The 20,804-nt window shown below is 43.9% G+C and overlaps 1 protein-coding gene across 1 annotated transcript in view; it reads left to right on the top strand.

Moving 5' to 3' along the window:
* The window catches only part of B3GNT2 (UDP-GlcNAc:betaGal beta-1,3-N-acetylglucosaminyltransferase 2), a 32,145-nt gene extending 18,183 nt beyond the window's left edge, over positions 1–13,962 (top strand). The window contains exon 2 of the mRNA XM_043917691.1: positions 11,469–13,962. Within this exon, the coding sequence (XP_043773626.1) occupies positions 11,478–12,671 (1,194 nt within the window). The 5' untranslated portion in view covers positions 11,469–11,477 and the 3' untranslated portion in view covers positions 12,672–13,962. The remainder of the gene's footprint in view (positions 1–11,468) is intronic.
* The last annotated feature ends 6,842 nt before the right edge of the window (positions 13,963–20,804 follow it).

The following is a 20,804-nucleotide window of genomic DNA, read 5'->3' as shown; positions in this document are numbered from 1 at the left end:
CATCTAGTATAGGGCACCCTTTAGAGTTCTATTCTACCTTTGTTGTTTAATCACTAAATCATGTCCGACTTTTTTGCAGCCTTATGGACTATAGCCCATCAGGCTTCTCTGTCCATGGGATTCTCCAGGCAAGAATACTGGAGTGAATTGCCATGCCCTCTTCCAGGGGATTTTCCCCACCTGGGGATTGAACCCTCGTCTTCTGCGTCTCCTGCATTGGCAGGAGATTCATTACCACTGAGCCACCAGGGAAGCCCTTTATAGTTTTCAACTATAACCTTTTATAGTTCTGTCTTTATAGTTACTCAATTATCATATTTTTAAACTTACCCTGCTTGAATTATGGTGTGGTTTCTGCCTCCTGGTTAGACCCAGACTGAAATACATCCCATGTAACCCAACTCAGCAAACAGATGGATGAGCCAGAGAGAAATCTAGGAATTTCTCTGAGGACTTGTTGAGAGCCTGCCAGACTATGCTGGTTTGTACATAGGTTCTAGAGCTTGACGTGGAAAAACTTCCTAAGCCATACCCATGTACAGTCTCTTAGCAAGGACTTCCAAAACATGTTAAGCTCCCCAGGAAGTGACTGCCTGCATTGGAACATTTCTTTTCTAATGGTTTCCCTCCTGGGTAAATAGGTGCCCCCAAGCTTTCAGTCTGTACCAGGGGCTTTTATTTAGGCATGTTCACTTTGTCCCTCTGTTATCATGGCCTTGGTGGAACTAGCAATTGCTGGAGGTCCACCCCCTATCAGAAAGGAGTGTGGAGGCCCCTCTGTTTGGGGCCGGAATGGAGGATATTGCCTGGATGCTCTGCTAGTGGAGGGATAAAGCCTTCATAGACCCTCTGCTGGATCCCACTTGCCTGCATTCCCGCTCAGGTGGGTGCAGGGCTGCCTGTGGGCCTGGGTGGGGCTTTCACCACAGTTTACCTCTTCAGATCTAGCCCCTACCCTCCCAGGTCTAATATGGACTGACTACTAATAGTCTTATTGCCTATAACTCTAGAAAAGCCTTTACGTTTTTTCTACTCTAGTACTTAAAAAAGTGAGACAGGTTTCTATAAATACATGGGTCATTGAGCAGTACACATATGGTTCCCAGTGTTATCTCTTTGGAGAAGGGTCATGTATATTTATTTAATCTAATTTCTACTGAAACAGCTATATTTAGTGAACTCAACCAGATGACCAAAATACCTGTTTGTTCAACAAATGCAGAATAACTCTCAGATGCTACAACCTGGAGTAGTGGCATTGCAGGGTGAAGACCTTGACCACAGAGGGTGCCCTCACTCCTGGGTGCTTCAGGAGTGGCGCTTGGCTGAATTGAGGAGTAGAAGCTCTTCAGGAAGGCATGGCAGACAGAGGGCACCCTGCAGATGGCAGAGGGAAACTGGGACTGTTTGGAAGAGACTGTGTTTGCTGTGGTCGGAGGTGAAAGTGTCCATGGTGTGGCGGTGGGGGATGCTGGCAGGAGGGGCTGTGGAGGAATCACAGAGCCTCATAAAGGGACTAGAGGGCATGTGAGTGAGAAGATGGAGGGGGTGAGGCTGGTGTTTAGGCTGGGGCATATCTTTGGGCCAGAGGTCTCACAGAAGAGGGGCAGAGGCCATGAGTCCCAGAGCTCTGGGAATGGAGGAGAGAGGCGTTTTAGAAGACAGCACAGTTACATTTTGGCTCTGGGGAAGCAGCGCCATGGTGGTGGTGGTGACCACACCACCACGAGCAGGGGTGTGTGTACAAGGGCTGAAGATGAGTCGTTGGGGAACAGGGATATTTGGGAGCTGCGGGAAATAAGGCCTTGGGCTCTTGCAGTCGCCAGCCGCAGAGCCTGATTGGAATAGAGGAGAGCTGAGGAGGAGGAGGTGCCAGCAACATTACTGAGGTGGGAACACAGACGTGGAGAGCAAAGGAAGAGGCAGCTCACTGCCGCTGGGGAGTGCACGCGGGCAGTCGATCCATGGCGAACGCAGGACCCAGGAAGAGAGGCTCCACACACATTGAACATCTGGAGTTAGCTGGCTCAGCTTGTGATCCTTGGTTTCTTGTTTTGCTGCTGCTGTTTGTTTATTTTTGGCCATGCTGGGTCTTCGTTGCTGTGTGGGCTTTTCTCTAGTTGTGGCAAGGGGGGCTACTCTTCAGTTGCGGTGAGTGGGCTTCTCACCGCAGTGGCCTCTTGTTGCGGAGCACAGGTTGTAGGGTGCACAGGCTTCAGCAGTTGTGGCACACAAGCTTGGTCACTCCATGGAGCGTGGGATCTTCCTGGGGTTGAACCCATGTCTAGCCTGCATTGGCCGACGGATTCTTTACCACTGAGCCACCAGGGAAGCCCTGTTTGTTTGGGTTTTTTTGGGAGGGGGTCCTCCTTTTGAAGTAACATTTAAGGTGATGGACAGAAGGGTTTCTAGAGGGAGAATATTTATAAAGAGGCAGTGAACAACAGAACTTGAGAAATGTGCTTAGTGTTTGGTGGAGGAACCAAATCCATGAAAGAAAACTATTGAGCCTATTGTATGCTAGGCGACACCCTGGTGTGGCAGGTTGTATCATCACTTCACAGGTGAGGAAACTGAGGCTCAGACAAGTCAAGTAACTTCTAGGTCACACAGCTAGTAGTAGGGTAGCATCACCAGAATTTAACTCTGGGTTGTCTGGCTCCAGGTGCCAGACTAATTTTCCAAAGTGCAGGTGGGTCTGGAACATACCCGTCTTCAAACATCTACCAGCTTTGTTTTATAATGACACAATCTTATACACTGAAGACCTCGAACCCTTACCAGTTTTAGTAGAGGCAGGGGCAAGATGGCCTTTGGGAAGGTTAATCCCCATCATTGTTTACTGAATTTTCTTCTTTCTCCTTTTCTGAAAATCTGAGCATGTTTATGTGAAGAGTGATCTTAGTGATTGATTTTATTTTAAATGATAAGTACCATTTGAGACTTCCCTGGGGCTTCTCTGGTGGCTCAGCTGGTAAAGAATCTGCCTGCAATGTGGAAGACCTGGGTTCGATCCCTGGGTCGGGAAGATCCCCTGGAGAAGGTAGCATGGATATCCACTGCAGTTCTTTTGCCTTGAGAATTCCATGGGCAGAGGAGCGGCTACCGTCTATGGGGTCACAAAGAGTCGGACATGACTGAGCAGCTAAATACACACCATTTGAGAAAATCAGCCACATTGGGCTTTGGGGGAACTGTAGTCAGTGGGGATCAGAGCATGTCCTGCAGACACTGAGATGTATGATGTCACCTGTGGGGACATATAGGTGAATAGATTCATCATACATACTTTTCCCTTTAAATTTTGAACGTGAAGATACTACTGCTGACCTATGAACCAAATTCCTTGAATTCAGTTGATCATTGTTCTGACTTACAGACCAGAAAATGTCAGACATATGTTCTCTGTAGGTGAGGTTGTTGAGGGCATCTTGGGGCTCCACAACTCCAGTCCTGACAAGAACTGCGGCCAGGCTTCTTGCCCCCATTAAGGAACAAGCTCTAGGTACGGTCCCACTCTTCTGGTCCCACCAAGCTGCTGCACTCACACCCTGTCACTCAACCATCTACCCTGAGCACTGGAAAGTATTCCATCTCCCCCAGAACTACTTAACTGCAAGCTATCCCTCTCTTTAACTGAGCAGAACCTGGAAAGGTCTGGCAAGGACCAAGCAACAAATGTTAGCAGCCTGGGAGGTAAAGATTTTGGAAAGCCACTCTCGCCTGGCTTCTGGAGTGAGGATGGAGGAGGTTGGGCAGGCCGATTGACGTCTAAATCCCCTGTCTCCATGTGATATGGCAGCAGGCTTGGGCTCTTGATCCTTGAAGGATTTGTGTATCCTGTTTGGGCAGGATAATAAGCAGGAAGCAGGATCCTCCCTAGACACGGAGGCTGCTAGCTCAAACTCTGAATCAAGTGACTGAATCAGACACGTGGATTTCCAGCCTCCAAGCCTCAGCCTGACTGGATTAGATGACTGGTTATTTCATTTCATGATTACAAGGAGGTCCTGCCTTTCTTTTATCCTTAACTTTGGTTCTAGGGATGGGGGAGCATAGGCACAGGTTTTGGATTTGGTCTCAGTGTGGTTGCTGGCTGTGTCCCTGACAAGCTATTGGAGACCATCTGCCTAACATACCTGAGCCCCTTGGGATGGGTGAGTGAGTGCCCTGACTTAGAGTTTTGTGAGAATAAGTCCTTGTGGCTGGCGATGGCCACATTAACGTGTCTTCTGGCCAGTGCTTTGCTTTCAGAACTGGAGGGAACCTTTTATAATCATCCTCTTTTGTGGTGCCAGTCTGGCATCCAGGAATGAAACATTGGGATTATTTAAACTGCGTATACGGGAATAAAATGACTATAGCATAATCATTCAGTAAGGGTTACTTATGATCCCACCCTACCTCCCATATCTGACTTTGTCTGATGGTAGTTTTGAGGGTTTAAATGTATACATATAAAGCTTTAACATTTTAAAATAATTTTTAAAGAAGATAAACCATTGAAAACCAGACCATCATCTTTTTAGTCCCTTTCATCATAAGCCTGTGCTGCAGTGTTCGCTTGTATCATGGTTTAAAACTAAAATAATGGAGCTGAACTGCTTAGGTTTGAATCCTGGTTCTGCCGTCTGCCAGCTGTGTGACCTTGGACAAGTTCAATCACCTCTTTGAGTATCTACCTCATAACATCACGGTGCCTGGCATATAGCCAGTGGTATCTAAGTATTTATTAAAGCTGATATGTTCATATTTTACTATTATTTTTAAGAGTCCTCTCTAATACTTGGCTTCAGGCAGAGATCACGAACCCAGGGAAAGATGTGCAATGATCTAGGGGTGGATGTAGTGACAGAACTTGTGCTGAACACTGCAGGGTCCAGTACAGGGGTGGAGTGTCTGGGACTGTGGGACCATGGCCCACGCTAGTGATGTGGGCTGCAGAAATGGGGACCTCGCGTTAGGATTTGTGTGTGACATGTTCCCCACCTCCATCCCAGCAGTCTGGATGTGTGCAGTAGAGGATGTTGAAGGGAAAAGATGGTGTGGCAGCATTAAAGAATTAAATAACCTATAATCCTGCCACCCTGATTACACTGGTTTTGTTTTTGTGAGGTGTTTTATCTGGATTTTCACATAGTTTAAGCGTGGCAGCTGTACCATTTTGTAATCCATCTTCAGCTAACATAAATTTGTGTGTGTGTGTGTCTCTACCTTTCTAAATATTTTAATAGCAAAATAAAGGAAAGTGAAAGTCCCTCAGTCGTGTTTGACTCTCTGTGACCCCATGGACTATGTAGTCCATGGAATTCTCCAGGCCAGACTACTGGATTGGGTAGCCTTTCTCTTCTCCGGGGGATCTTCCCAACCCAGGGGTTGAACCCAGATCTCCCACATTGCAGGCAGATTCTTTACCAGCTGAGCCACAAGGCAAGCACAGAAGGAAGTTGTTGCCAAACAAAATCAACTGTAGTGTTTTAGAAATTTCAAGACTGTTCAGTCTTTGTTGGGGAGAATTTACTCCCAAGTACAAGGTGAAAGCTAAGGTGGTTCTTTGTTTGCACATGGGATTTTCTCTTTCTGTTACTCACAGTAAAAATTCTGTGTGTCACAGTGAGGGTTGTATAACATCTTCCCTAGCTGCAGGGTAGATTTTCTTACTCAAATTCTTTTTGAGCAGTGTAACTTCCTGCTTAAAAAAGGACATGGAATTGGTTTTATGTCTGTAATGGGAATATTTAGTCAGATATTCAGAGAGCTTTTTCCCACAGATATTTTTATGGAGGTCACTGCTTTTTCCTCCTTTCCATGAACTTTGGCTTGTTGTAACAGTTTAGTTCTCATGCGAGGGACTGTGCCTTAGTCACAAATGAAAGATGACATTTAAACTTGATAGAAATGTCAAATTCGGAATCTGGGTGGTTTTCCCACCCTTCCTTCTCAGGTTGGTTTGGAATAAATGCCCTTTAGAAATAGTGGTAAGAGTTGGCCCAAGCTGCACTTTAGGGGAATTTAGGAAAGGAAGACTGGCCGCTTGTCAGAAGCGGGGCCGGGCATTTCTAGGCTCCCATTTCCCTTTCTTTGGAAAGTCTTGGTAACCACCAAATGTACCATGATCCAGTGCCCTGGGTCTTTTCAGTCTTGAGCCAGTTTTTGAGACTTCACTGTTGAATTGGACCAGGTTACAATACTGTGGCCATGCCTTATAGAAAAAGGAGGAGCGCCAAAGAGCCCTGGCTAGTAGCCAGAAGACTGTTTCATCTCAGCGTTATCACCTAACTCTGTGACATTTGTGTGCTCAATCGTGTCTGACTCTATGACCCCATGTACTGTAGCCTGCCAGGCTCCTCTGTTCATGGAATTTTTCAGGTAAGAATAAAGTGTTCTGCCATTTCCTTCTCCAGGGAGTTTTCCCAACCCAGGGATCATATCCACATCTCCTGCCTTGCAGGAGAATTCTCTACTACTGCACCACCTTGGAAGCCCTCATTTGCCCAGTTAACCCTCTCTGGGCTTCCATTTTTCTCCCTGGTAAAGTGGTATCCTCTTAAGCTTCCCTTAGGGAGTACAAGTGAGAAGTGGACAGGAAAATGTTCTGGAGTCCTTGAATTGAGGACTGGAATCCTTGAAACAAGGGGAGGATGGTGTTCCTTTGAGAGCCATGAAGCCCTGTCTTGGCTGAGGGGATAGGATGTCCTGCCTGTGTGGTTCTTGATCACAGATGGAAAAGCCTGAATTGCATCAGTGAAGCTGGAAACCTTGGCCAGGATCAGTATTCCTCAGAGTATTCCCAAAAGAAGTATTGGTACTTTCTGTGATAAGAAACTCCACATCAAAAAAAAAAAAAGAAAAGAAAAGAAACTCCACATCATCACTTCAGATGGTTCTGGTTGAATTGTAGGTATCTGTAGGTCAGGATGCATAACTGGCTTATTCTTCTGGAGTCATATTATTCACCCTGAATCTTTTCCTAGGAAAATTAACCTAGAGGTTCATAGTCTGTGCAAAAAGTACTGTGCTTCTCTTTTTTTCTTCCTTAAGCTGTCCTCTTCTACTCTAGCAATTTCAGGAATATCCATATTCCTTTTCTGAGTTGAAAATTTCTGCCAAGTAGTTAGCTGTTCATGGCATGTGCTGTTTTTCCTTCCAGATCTTCCTCATTGTAGTCTTTCTCTGTTCCCCTTCATACTTTTCATTGTCCTCTCTTCAGCCTGTCCACGTGAAGGGCAAGCCCTCCAGATCAGTGATACTGGGTCAAGTGCTACTTTAGGAGAGTTATCCTGACTTAGAAGAATGGTTTGTTTTTAGAAAGCGTATTGTCTGAAATCTGGAGATCAAAAAAAAGACAGAATGAGACCAACTTAAAACTATCCATGATTTATTTACTAATAGGATGACTGATTCTTTAACTGTATCAGGTACCCACACAGACACATTCATGCTCTCCTGTCCTTGCAAGTCAGTCCCATAGCAAAGAGGTTTAGGTTGCCAAAGATGTGCTGGACGGAGACCTGCAGTTTGCTCATAGGTGTGTTCAAAGGCTCTTTGAAAGGAGCTGACCTAAGGAGGAGGGCCTGGACCCTAGACTTAGTGTGGACATCATGAATTATTCAGGTTGTATGTCACTTGGGGCCCTTTGAAACTATAATTAAAGAGTAGGAAATACCTTGTGGGTTTTTCTTCTTTTTTTTAACCACTTTCTTTGGAGGAAGTTTAAGAAGGCCCTTGGTAGCTCAGTAGTGGGATTCTTGAGGGGTGGAGTGTAGGTGGTGGTTGAGAAGGGAGGGAAGAATGAGGTGATGGGACACTGCTTACCAGGTAAGCTGAGACCACGCACATACCTTTATATTACCCGTGTTCTCTAGATGTGTAAAAGCTCTGGGGGAGTGAAGGTATGATGTAGGGACTGGCTTTATAAAAACATCTTTCACTTATATGTCCTTAGCCAAAACTATCCAGCAGTAATAAATACAAACAACTAGATTAGAATCTACTGGACAGATTTAAGAGACACAAAAAGTTTGTGAATCCCCGTTGATCTCTTCTGGGATGTTCAATATAGTGATAACTTCACAGAGTTCTCAGCATGACAAATACCTCTTCTACCGTGGGGCTATTTGTTAGAATGAGGGAATTTGTAAATCTTAGAGTAAAAAGTGAATACTACTCTTGATTAAAATATATAATAAATAATAAATAAGTTATAAAGATGTAATGGACAGCACAGGGAATATAGTCAATATTTTATTATAACTTTGTATGTAGTATGATCTATAAAAACATCAAATCACTATGCTGTATATCTGAAACCAATACATTATAAGTCAACTATGCTTCAGTTAATTAAAAAACCACAAAATCCAGTGCTTCTCCAGTAATACCAAAAACTTGTTTCCTTTACACCATTCTTTTTTTTTTTTTAATTACTAGTTTAGTTTCTGAGTTTTTGTTTTTGGTTGTGCTGGGTCTTTGTTGCTTTATGCGGGCTTTTCTCTAGTTGTGCTAAGTGGGGGCTGCTCTCTAATTGTGGCGAGTGGGCTGCTCATTGTGGTGGGTTCTCCTGTTGCAGAACATGGACTGTAGACTGTGGGCCTAATAGTTGTGGCATGCAGGCTTAGTTGCTGCATGACTTATGGAATCCTCCCGGGCCAGGGATCGAACCTGTGTTTCCTCTCATTGGCAGGCAGCCTTCCAACCACTGGACCATCAGGGAAGTCCTACTTCATTCTTTTTGAACTTCCACGTTTTGTATTGAAATTTTAGAAGAATCAATGTTTATTAACTGAAACCCACCCCCTCCCCCCAAACCCATTTTGTTCTAGAGGTCAGAGAAGAGTGGCTACCATTTGACATGGTGGTCTTGAAACCCCATCCCCTTGGTTAGGGTTCCAGCTCTGCCCTTAACACAGTTACTTCTTTAAATCTGTTTCCTCAAGTGTAAAATGGGAATAAAAGTAACAGTATCTACTTCAGAGGTTCATTGTAACAAGATAATGCACTGGCACCTGAGAAGCAATCGGTCTTCAGGATTCTTTTCAAGGATGAGTTCTCAGCTGTAGAATTAACCTGATAAGAAAATTCTTTACTGGGTATTGCCATTCCACTTTTGAGGATTGTCTTTTAATGTCAGGGTTATCTACCTGGCTGTTCTTGGGTAGGCCATCCATCTCAGTAGTGTTAGAACTCTGCTGTTACAGCACCAGCAAACTGCCTCATTACTCTTTTTTTTTGTTGTGTTGCCCACAGCCTGAAATCTGTTCTTGGCCTTTGACATTCCACTAAAATGTCATTTTCATTACTCTTTTCCTTCTTGCTATAAATAGCAGAGGATATACTTGTTCTCAAGGATACAGCTTGAGTTTTGACAAATGTATACATGCATGAAACCATCATCTAGATTAAGATATACAAAGTACATTTCTGTACCCCAGAAAGCCCCTCCTGACCCTCTCCATTCAAAACCCCCACCCCTACCATTTTCAGATTTCTAGGGCTTACATTAATTTTTGCCTTCTTGAACTAACATGAAGGGAGTTTGAGTCTCCCTCACTATATTATTTTTGCTCTAGCAGTAGTTTTTCTCTTTATAGCTGGGGGTTGTTCCAGTGTATGAACGTACCACAGTTTCATAATCCACTCTTCTCTTGATGGCATTTGGGTTGGTCTCAGTTGTGGGCGATTGGGATGAAGCTGGTGTGTGTTTCTTTATCTCTGAACACTCGGTGTGGTCACTGTCTCCTCTTAGCCCTGCGGCCTTGGGCAAGTGTCTTAATCTTTCTGCCTTGGTTTCTTCATCTGTGAAAGGGTAGGTTGGGAAACAGTTCAAAGTTGTGGCCACCATTTTTTATTAAAAAAAAAGGAAATAGAATAAAATAGGTGATTACGGTGAATGACATGGAACTGCACATGCTGCAGCCCACATATAAATAGTTATGTGAGTTCTGCTGCTAAGTCACTTCAGTCATGTCCAACTCTGTGCGACTCCATCAGGTATGTACATAATAACAAATATAAATTGTATTTGTTATTTTGAATTGTGAGCACATCTATTTGCAGCACGCTAGTTTGTATATGTCCTTGTATAAGCAAGGAAGTTGAAGCACCTGTGAGTTGTCTAGTTAATGTGTATCTCTGCCCTCAGGTGTCTAAAACAGCCACAGTGTTAAGGGTCACTTACTCACACCTCACTGTGGAGCAGCCAGTACTTTAAAAGCTTACGAGTAAAAGCTTATAGCCCTCAAAACTTTGCGATTCAGTTCAGTTCAGTCGCTTTCGACTCTTTGGGACCCCATGAACTGCGGCACGCCAGGTCTCCCTGTCCATCACCAACTCTCAGAGCCTACCCAAACCCATGTCCATTGAGTTGGTGATGCCATCCCACCGTCTCATCCTCTGTCGTCCCCTTCTCCTCCTGCCCTCAATCTTTCCCAACATCAGGGTCTCTTCCAATGAGTCAGCGCTTCGCATCAGGTGGCCTAAGTATTGGAGTTTCAGCTTCAACATCAGTCCTTCCAATGAATACCCAGGACCAATTTCCCTTACGATGGACTGGTTGGATCTCCTTGCAGTCCAAGGGAGTCTCAAGGGTCTTCTCCAATACCACAGTTCAAAAGCATCAATTCTTCTGTGCTCAGCCCTGTTTATAGTCCAACTCTCACATCCATACATGACCTCTGGAAAAACCATAGCCTTGACTAGACGGACCTTTGTTGGCAAAGTAATGTCTCTGTTTTTTAATATGCTGTCTAGGTTGGTCATAAATTTCCTTCCAAGAAGTAAGTGTCTTTTAATTTCATGGCTGCAATCACCATCTGCAGTGATTTTGGAGCCCCCCAAAGTAAAGTCAGCTACTGTTTCCACTGTTTCCCCATCTATTTGCCATGAAGTGATGGGACCAGATGCCATGATCTTAGTTTTCTGAAAGTTGAGCTTTAAGCCAATTTTTTCACTCTCCTCTTTCACTTTCATCAAGAGGCTCTTTAGTTCTTCACTTTGTGCCATAAGGGTGCTGTCATCTGCGTATCTGAGGTTATTGATATTTCTCCCAGCAATCTTGATTCCAGCTTGTGGTTCTTCCAGTCCAGTGTTTTCTCATGATGTACTCTGCATATAAGTTAAATAAGCAGGGTGACAATGTACAGCCTTGACGTACTCCTTTTCCTATTTGGAGCCAGTCTGTTGTTCTATGTCCAGTTCTGACTGTTGCTTCCTGACTTAAGTGGGTTATTATCACCATTTTATAAGTGGAGAAGTTGCTGAGACATCAGTTGTTATACAACTTGCCTGAGGTCACAGAGCTCAGATTGAGGATGGTAGAGCCATGATTTGAGCCCAGGTACTGCAAGTCTTGAATCTGTGCTCTAAACCACTGTTCTGGGGAACATCAAAGAGGCAAATGACATGTGACATGTGAGCAAATGCAGTGAATAATAATCTAATCAGTACCATGGTCCTCTCTTTTATTTCAGATATGAGAAATGAGTGTTGGACGTCGAAGAATAAAGTTGTTGGGAATCCTGATGATGGTAAATGTCTTCATTTATTTGATTGTGGAAGTCTCCAAAAGCAGTAGCCAAGAAAAAAATGGAAAGGGGGAAGTAATAATACCCAAAGAAAGGTTCTGGAAAATATCTGACCCTCCTCGGGCATATTGGAACAAGGAACAAGAAAAGCTGAACAGGAGGTTCAATCCCATTTTGAACACGTTAGCCAACCAGACGGGAGAAGCATACGGATTCTCCAATATAAGCCATCTGAATTACTGTGAACCTGACCTGAGGGTCATGTCAGTAGTTTCAGGTTTCGACAGTTTGCCAGACAGATTTAAAGATTTTCTGCTGTATTTGAGATGTCGAAATTATTCACTGCTTATAGACCAACCAGATAAGTGTGCAAAGAAGCCCTTCTTATTGCTGGCGATTAAGTCCCTAACTTCACATTTCGATAGAAGGCAAGCGATTCGGGAGTCTTGGGGCAAAGAAACCAATGCGGGGAACCAAACGGTGGTGCGAGTCTTCTTACTGGGCCAGACTCCCGCAGAGGACAACCATCCAGACCTTTCAGATATGCTGAAATTTGAGAGTGAGAAGCACCAAGACATTCTTTTGTGGAACTACAGAGATACATTCTTCAACTTGTCTCTGAAAGAAGTACTCTTTCTCAGGTGGGTGAGCACTTCCTGCCCAAATGCTGAGTTCGTGTTCAAGGGCGATGATGATGTTTTTGTGAACACCCATCACCTCCTGAATTACTTGAATAGCTTATCCGGGAACAAAGCCAAAGATTTGTTTATTGGTGATGTGATTCATAATGCTGGACCTCATCGGGATAAGAAACTGAAGTACTACATCCCGGAAGTTGTTTACACTGGCGTCTACCCGCCTTATGCAGGAGGAGGTGGATTCCTCTACTCCGGCAACCTGGCCCTGAGACTGTACAATGTAACTGACCGGGTCCTTCTCTACCCCATCGATGATGTTTATACTGGAATGTGCCTTCAGAAACTCGGCCTCGCTCCAGAGAGACACAAAGGCTTCAGGACATTTGATATAGAAGAGAAAAGCAGGGGTAACATTTGTTCCTATGTAGATTTGATGTTGGTACATAGTAGAAAACCTCAAGAGATGATTGATATTTGGTCTCGGTTGCAGAGTGCTCATTTAAAATGCTGAATTATGTGCAAACTACATTTTACATAGAAATGTATCTCAAATAGTTCCCATTTGTGTTCTCTTCCATTAGAGGGCATTTCTATGTAAAACCATCAACATTGCCTTTATAGGTCATACCCATTTGACGGCCTCTAAACCCTTCAGTGTGGTACTTCCTGAAGAGGGAAAGCAGAAGATGCTATTTTTTTTTTATGTAGAATATGGCAAAATGAATGATTCTGACCCTTCCTATTAGCCAGCGGTCATTGTTTTCTAACTTGTCCCCCTCATCATCTGAAATCATGTTTCTAGAATTTGACCATATTTTTGTTTTGCCCTCATACAATGATAATCCTATTTTCCATTATGTGAGTAAATTATCAGTTTAGGTATTCATAAACCTATTGGCTACAGAGACATTGTTTTATATGACTCAATGTTTTTAGTGAAATGCAATTATATTTGTTTTCATGAAATTTAGATGAAGTTTTAAAATCATCTAGAAAAAATTGACTTTTGTCAGAATTGCCCTGCCACCCCAACAGTATTTCCTTGTGTTAACCTAATCAATCGGTTTTGCAAAGTGGGCATCGCTGGGTGACATATATCCAGTTTATTAAGTTATGGTCTTATGATCATCATGAGAAAGCTTAACTATTTTGCATTTGGTCTCCTGGGTGGTATCATGATAGTTCTCTTTTTTAGTATTTGAAAATAATGAATATGATTCCATAATCTTCAAACTGAAGATTGCATTGTCCCTGGCAACCATATTGTATTTATAATTTTTCATTGTGGACCAGGAAAGCATATGTAACTTTTGAACTTTAAGTGAAAAGATTGAAATTGCAGACCTTTTCATGGACTGGTTTGTCAGTTTAAAACTGCAGGATTCTATTCTTGCCATATGGTTACATGTTACTTATACAAAATTATTATCCTAAGTAGTGACTGCTTTCCTATTTCAGTGTAGAAGTGCCTGTGTTTTTATTTATTGTTCAAATCAAATACCAAACATTTTCTTAAATATATTTTGTGTAATATTTTATTTGTATACAGTCTTGATGACTTATTTAACTAGAGCATGGTATTTTAAATAGTAAAGTAACATGTTAAATAAAACTAATGGTTATTTTTGAATTTTACAATATGTTCTCTTTTGGGGGAACATAAAGTAGAATTCTGCCAAACTGTCGCTTATATATACTATCTTGTAACATGCTTTCTTGAGATATTTTTGTGTTATAAAGATGAAGATTCTTACAGATGTGGGAACTGTAAGGAAATGGAAATAAAGTCACCATATTTTTAACTGTCATGTGTAACGTGTCATCTATAATCTCTGTTTCTTGTGTTTAATTACATTTTCCCCCAAAAGGCCTTTCCCATAAAGGCCACTTTTTTCCCACAGAAACTATTGACTGCAGTAGTAATATTGAACTGTGCCTTTTTCTCTGTCTCCTTGGGTCATTTGTCTTTGCATTTACAATTTTTAAAAGTGCTTCCCCATGTAGCATCTTTAGAGAGGAGCATGAATACTTATTTATGCTTCCACTTCCTGGTAGTATGAAGAATTTAACTAGGAAATGGAGCAGCATCTTAAAGACTGTATCATCCTAAGCCATATCCATTTTGGGGTTTGTGTGTTTCTGTGAAACATAAGATGTATGTTTCATCTGTGATGAAACAGAGCAGCCTTGACCGCTAGTTATTTTCCTGGACTTATGTTGAGAAGAAACTGCTAACGTTCAATTGAAAACAAGTAGGCATTGGATGAAACTCAAAAAACAGAAGGCTTATTGTGAGAACACATAGCACACTGTCCTCTCCTACTGGGAATGTTGAGGCCATACATGTGAGCAGATGTGAGGACACTGATACTCACTCACTGTGGGGTTTGAAGACTTGTAAGTCTGGTCCTTCTCAGGGGCTCACGTGCTGGCGTCTGACCTCTCTGCTCCAGTGCTTATGAGTAAAGGGTGGTGGCCAACACCACCACGTCAGGTTTAGAGAAGAATAATGAAGCTCTCGGAACATTCGCATGCGGTTGGTTCACAAATGGCTTGTGTCCATATACACATGTGCTTCCTTGACCACGTGTTCTCAAGTAGCAGATTTCTCTCCTGAGGAAGATGTCTTTTAATTTTTTTTCTTTTAGGGATTCTCCTTCACTGAGATTTCAAGTCTGCAGAGAAAGAAGAGATGCAGCAGGTTTTGAAACATGTTTTGAAAAGCCACAGAGGGCCTTTGGTGAGCCTCCTCATCACATGTAGCTTCGTTTGAACATCAGTCCTTGGTGCTGATGACGTTTGGTGGGTGAGATGCTCTCCAGATCTTCTTTATTTGGCCGAGGTTCTCTTGCAGTTGTTACCTGAGCCCACAACTCAGGTCATTGACCTCATGGGATGACCCTTTTTCAAAGCAAAGGGATCCTAGGTATTGGGCTCACCGTTGGTACTGGCTGATCCTAAACCCAGGAAGCCCTTTTGGCGCCTTTGAGATAGATTCTTACCTGAGTGTCCATCTTGGATATAAGTATCAGATCTAATTCATTCTTAGAGAAACATTCAATAACTGAGGCCTCAATGGAAACTGGTATTTGAACCTTTTTCATGGTTATTCACAAGTCATGATGATTTTGAGTTTGAAAGTCAAAAAGGCTAAATGAGCATTGCCAGTGTTTTGGACTTTTCATCAACCCAACCAGGCTTTAAGAGGGAAAGGATAGAGGAGACCAGAATGGCTCGTTTCCATCCCTGACCCTGGTTTCCTGTCTTGAGTTGGTTGAGGGGAGAATGGAAAAGAAGGGCAGGAAGTTTGAGTCACGCTTGAAGTTGAATCCAGAAATAAAGGCACCCAAAGTGTGACCACCACCTACTTTTCTACCCCTGATTGGTATGGTCTGGAATGTGTGATATGTACTGGGTTATCTTGTCTTCTCTCAGATGCAGAAAGGAAGGCTGCCTTTACTAAAGTAAAGGATGGCTTATTTTCACTTTCAGGAAAGCTGAAATGAAGTCTTTATTTGGGCCAAAAGTTAACTTCTCTGTGATTTGCCTTGAGAAAAATGTCAGATGAAGTAAAAATTCTTGTTTAGATCAGGAAAATAAATGGTTCATGTGCTGGACTATGTAGAGTGTAGATACATTGATTTTTCCTTTATGTTAATTCTTTATTGGCTTTACTTTTCTGATGCCTGGGTCATCTGCCAAATAACTTTGAAACCAAACTTTACCTAATTAGCATTAACAATAAATCTGAAAAATTAAAATATTTATCATGATGTATTCAGGTCTCAGAGTAATTTGAAAGGAAAGTTTTTTCCCCCTTAATATCATCTCAGAAGGTAGAGGCCAAAAATTAGGCCCTTTTGTCTTTAAAGAGTCCCTAAAATCTTATTTGTTCACATTACATATGAAATTCCATATTTGTTAATTATAAGGTGCAGTACTATATATACACCACTAAAAAACTCAATATGATTTGTATCAAATGTATGATATGCTTCAGTTGTGGGAGGTGTTAAAATGTGAAATACTCTGTATTAGGATAACTGAAGTACCACATTAGTGTGTGTCTGTGTGCCCTTAAATTGCAAGATGGAGCCTTGTTTAGGTTTATTTGAAAGGTGGAGCCCATTTAGGTTTATATCCTGCTTCTCTCACTTTGATCTGTGTTTAGGAATTTTCACCCAAGCAATCATAGTAGTGGCTTCTGAGCTTTGGCAGTTGTTTTCTTCCTGTCCATTGTGCATTGTGAAAGGGGATGTATTGATTGTGCTGAAGCAGCAGAAGTAGAGTTTTTAATTTGATTGTAATCCAAGGGCTTATTTCGAAGTCAGGGGCCAGGCGGTTGAACAATGGGGCTTGCAGCTTCCCGACAGCTGCCCTGTATCAGGGAAATGCTCTTTCATCTTACACAAGCAGTACGCGGACTGCACCAGGAGCTTACATCCTCAGTGTCAGCGTGGGCTTGCTCATGACTCTCAAATCCTACCATCTTGTATAGAGCCCATCCCTAGCCTGTCTTCAGCTGACACTTTCCATCTGATCATCCAAGTCCTCCCCCAGGTTGCCTTCCCTGACCACTCTGTTGAAAGGTCATCAGCAACACTGATCCTGGTACCAAGTTCAACCACCTCTTCTTTTAAAATGATTTTATCAAAGTGAAAAAAGTATTATCCTACTCTTGGTTGGGGCTCTTCCAGAAACAGATCTTAGGAGGATTCCAGCTCAAGTTGTTTAGGGAAGTGTAGGTGCATGGTTCATGGTGAAGTGATGTTGGGAAGGCAGACAGCCAACAGTAGTGTGTGTTAAGCCAACTGGCAACACAGAACTGGAGTTCAGTCCCTGGGGCATCTCTAAGGAATAGTCCAGAATGCTTGCCTCTGAAGGATCACTTCTCAGGCTTGAGGGGGCTTGGCTATTTTTTGGTAACAGCTCTGTTGAGACATTCAAGTGTACAATGATTTTGAGTAGGGTTGTGCTGTAACTGTCAGCATGGTCCGTGACAGAAACAATTAGGTTTTCAGTGGTAACCATTCTATTTCTTAGCCCTTTATAGAATTTTAAAATTTTGGCTATGTATTTTTTCTTTTCCTTAAATTTCCAAAACAGTATCTTGTTCTCTAATTACTTGTCTTTCTGTAGCCACCTGTTCTTTATGGATGCAATGACTTCTTATAAGAAAATAGACTTTTATTTTGGTAATTCATGGATTTCCTCAGGGCTTGGTTATGAAGAGAATAGTAAAGTGATTACTTGCCGTTTTTATGAATGAAGGACCAGACTGACTTGTATAAGTTCCAGAGAAGGGTGTCTTTTTCAGGGCTGTTTATCCAAAAGGCCACTTCCCTGCCTTTGGAGTGAGGGTCTGTAATGAGTGTGTGTCCTGGTTTAGGCTGATGTCCTTTCAGGGACTGAGCAGGTGGGAAGCAGGAAGATTTGACCCCAGATGCTGAAGCTGCCTTTCCTGCATCTCTGCTCAGTTTAGGGAACACTTCCTAGCCTGTAAGCCGAACTCATGCTCACCGAACTTGTGTGTGTGTAGTTATGGTTGTGGTTGTGGGGCGATGTTGATCCAGCTGTTGTACAGCCAGGCCCTCAGTCAGATCACCCCCATCCCCTCCTCCATGCTGGGAGCTTCCGCAGGGCTCCCTTGGGAAGGTCGGCCACACGCCCCGTGCGGCCTTTTGTCATTCATGTTCTGGACTCTGCTCTCCTGGTTTGCTCACTAACACAATTCTGTATATTTTCTATTTTTCAGAGACAAAAACTTTCTTCTTCGCTGCTGGGGTTTCTTTCTTCCCTTTTGTCTCCCTTATTGTCATTTCAAGGTGATTTTAGTAGTGAGAGGAGGCCAGCACTTCTGCCTGTGCACTATTCTGAGCCAGGGTCCCCTGGCTGTCCCTCCCCTCCCCCACCTCTGCAGCTTCTCCCTCCACGCTGTGCCCCACGCCCTGTGCGACAGGCGCTCCTCACCCACGTGTGCCATCATGAAACCCTCCTGCCCCTTAGTCCTGCCAGCTCCTGGTTCTGAGCTTCCCACACTGCCCGCACAGCCTCCTCCCTTCTGTTCCCCTCCCCAGTATTTCCATCACTGAGCTCCACTCTTCAGTCTAGTGAAGAAACCAGTGGGAAGCCTTTCCAAGTTCATTTCTCACCCACCTCTCCTCCGCCACCCTCTTCTCCTTCACTCCTTCCTCCTCTTCAGAACCTGCATGCCTTGTTTCTCCCTGTAGGGATAGGTCTGCCTTGAGACCTGGCACAGACTCGGGGTCACACTTGTCGACTTAGTAGACAGGGTCACAGTCAGGCCCCACAGATGTCCTCTCGGCACCCACCGCCATCCTAGGGCAAGGGGTCTCTGGGTTGTCAGGTCTGGAAGAGGCCTTATGAAATGGAAGGCGTTCCATTTTATGGTTTCTAAGGTGAATATCCCCCAGATTTAAAAGGACTATGCCTTGGCTTCTGGTCTCTCTGAATGCTGTTACCTCTGGGGCGGGTAGGGTGGGGTGCAGAGACCTTCAGTTGCCCACGGGTGTGGTGGACTTGTGAGTGCCCCGGGATCAGGAAGATTAGTATGGGAGGTCAGTTCCTTTGCTGTTGGGGTCAGGGCACTTGCTCCCTTGCCCTGTCTTTGTTGATATCTGCCCTGTGCTCCCTTCAAAGCACCCCCAGCTGCCTTCATGTCAGGCCTCGCCTTCCCTCCCCTGTTTGTCTGTATTCTGAGGGTCAGACCTGGAACTGGCCCGAGAGGGCCTGGGACAGAGCTGCCTTCCCCTGCGCTGTCCTCCACGCTGTCCCTTGAAGCTGCTGAGGGCTGGGGTGGGGGTGGCCTGGGGAAGGGGGCTTGTTCACAGACACCCAACCCTGCCCAGACAGCACCCCCTCAGCTGCCAGAAATTCCTGGGTAGGGGAGAAGTGGCTAGGCCTTCCCCACCTTGGTCTGGCCCTAATTGAGATCTCCCTGGACAAAGGCCTGGCCCTCACCTCCTCTGCATCAGTGGCACTCTGGTTTCTTCCTCTTGGTCAAGGGTTCAAGGCCTTGGGTTCAGAATGCCTTTCCCCACTTGTCCTACCTCATTGCAAAATGGGATACAGTCATGAGATGTTAACTAATCATTGGGTGATTTCTTTCCAGTCTGTGAGTGGAGAGGAGAATGGAAACATAGAACTTTGTTGGCACATTGAAGAGTTAGCCTTGGGGAGCCGTGGAGGGGCCCGGCAGGAACTTCACTGTGCAGAAATGCAGGGTCAGACGACAGATACCAAGGTCCAGAAGAGCGACCAGGCTTAAGTCCTGCCTGTACTGCCCGTTGAAACCTTGAGGCCCAGCATACCTGGAGTGGCAAGCAGCCAGAAGCCAGAGCCCCAGATTCCCCGGCCTCAGATCTGCTCTTATCCTCCCGGCCAGTGAGATGGGAGAACCCCCGAGAGGCACAAAGATAAAGGAACCAAGAAACTGATCAAACCTGGACAAACCCGAACCTCTTAAATAGCAGTGATCTCATATGTGTCTTTCCTCTTGTGGGATGTGAGACATAAGTATTGAGGGGTAGAGTTGTCGTGTTTAAAGTTGGTGGGAAATGCCTTTATTTATTTGATTGCAAAAGCTTCCCAGAGTGAGTCACTGTGGAAGGAATGAAGAAGGAGGGGGTGTGATGCACAGTCAGAAAAGCTGGAGAAACTTCTCTCTTACTGAGTCCTACTAGACTGAAGAACAAGATGAGCAGAAGATGCAGAACAACCCCACGGAGAGCCCATTGGCCCCTGAGGTAGGGAGGGGTGTTTCATGTTCTGTCTTGCTGGTCACACTTCCAGAAACTGTGAAATGAGCTGGCATGGTCCATGCAACTGTGTACCTGTTCAACAAAGAGGGCCTATTAGAGCCACTAAAAACCCCAGCTGTGGCAGATTTTTAATAATATTGCAAACGAAATATTTATTCAAAGCATGGGCATTTTTAATTGCTGCTACACCAATCCCATAAATTACTCTTCTGAGATGGGATTGATTTGTTTGGAGAATCTTGCACTTAGAAAACTTGAAATTCAAAAATAATTTTAAAATTTAAAATTTGAATTAATTTTTTATTTACAGAAACGTAGAGCAGACAGTACTTGTATATTTCCATCCAACTGTCCGTAATGTTAACATCTTACGTGTATGTGTGTGTTAGTTGCTCAGTCGTGTCCGACTCTTTGGGACCCCATGGACTGCAGCCCGCCAGGCTCCTCTGTTCATAGGGATTCTCCAGGCAAGAATACTGGAGTGGGTAGCCATTCCCTTCTCTAGGAGTTCTTCCCGACCCGGGGATCAAACCCAGGTCTCCCACATTGTAGGCAGGTTCTCTACCGTCTGAGCCACCAGGGAGCCCAGCATCTTACATGACCACATCAGAGTGATCAAAATGAACATCAAGCCAGCCAACAACAGGAAATCCACACTGCTCTAATTCTGTTTCCTACACTACAGACCTTATAGGAATTTTACCAGTTGTTTCCACTAATGTCCTTTGGGGTCCTATTCAGGGTCCAGGGTCCCACGTTACATTTTGTTATTTTTCTTTGACCTTCTCCAATCTATTAGTTTCTAAACCTCTCCTTGCCTTTCCTGACTTAAATCCTTTTGAAGAGTACTTGATATTTGTACA

The sequence above is a fragment of the Cervus elaphus genome, chromosome 11 (assembly GCF_910594005.1).
Source record: "Cervus elaphus chromosome 11, mCerEla1.1, whole genome shotgun sequence".
NCBI lineage: Eukaryota > Metazoa > Chordata > Mammalia > Artiodactyla > Cervidae > Cervus > Cervus elaphus.
This window is presented reverse-complemented; position numbering and strand designations above follow the sequence as displayed.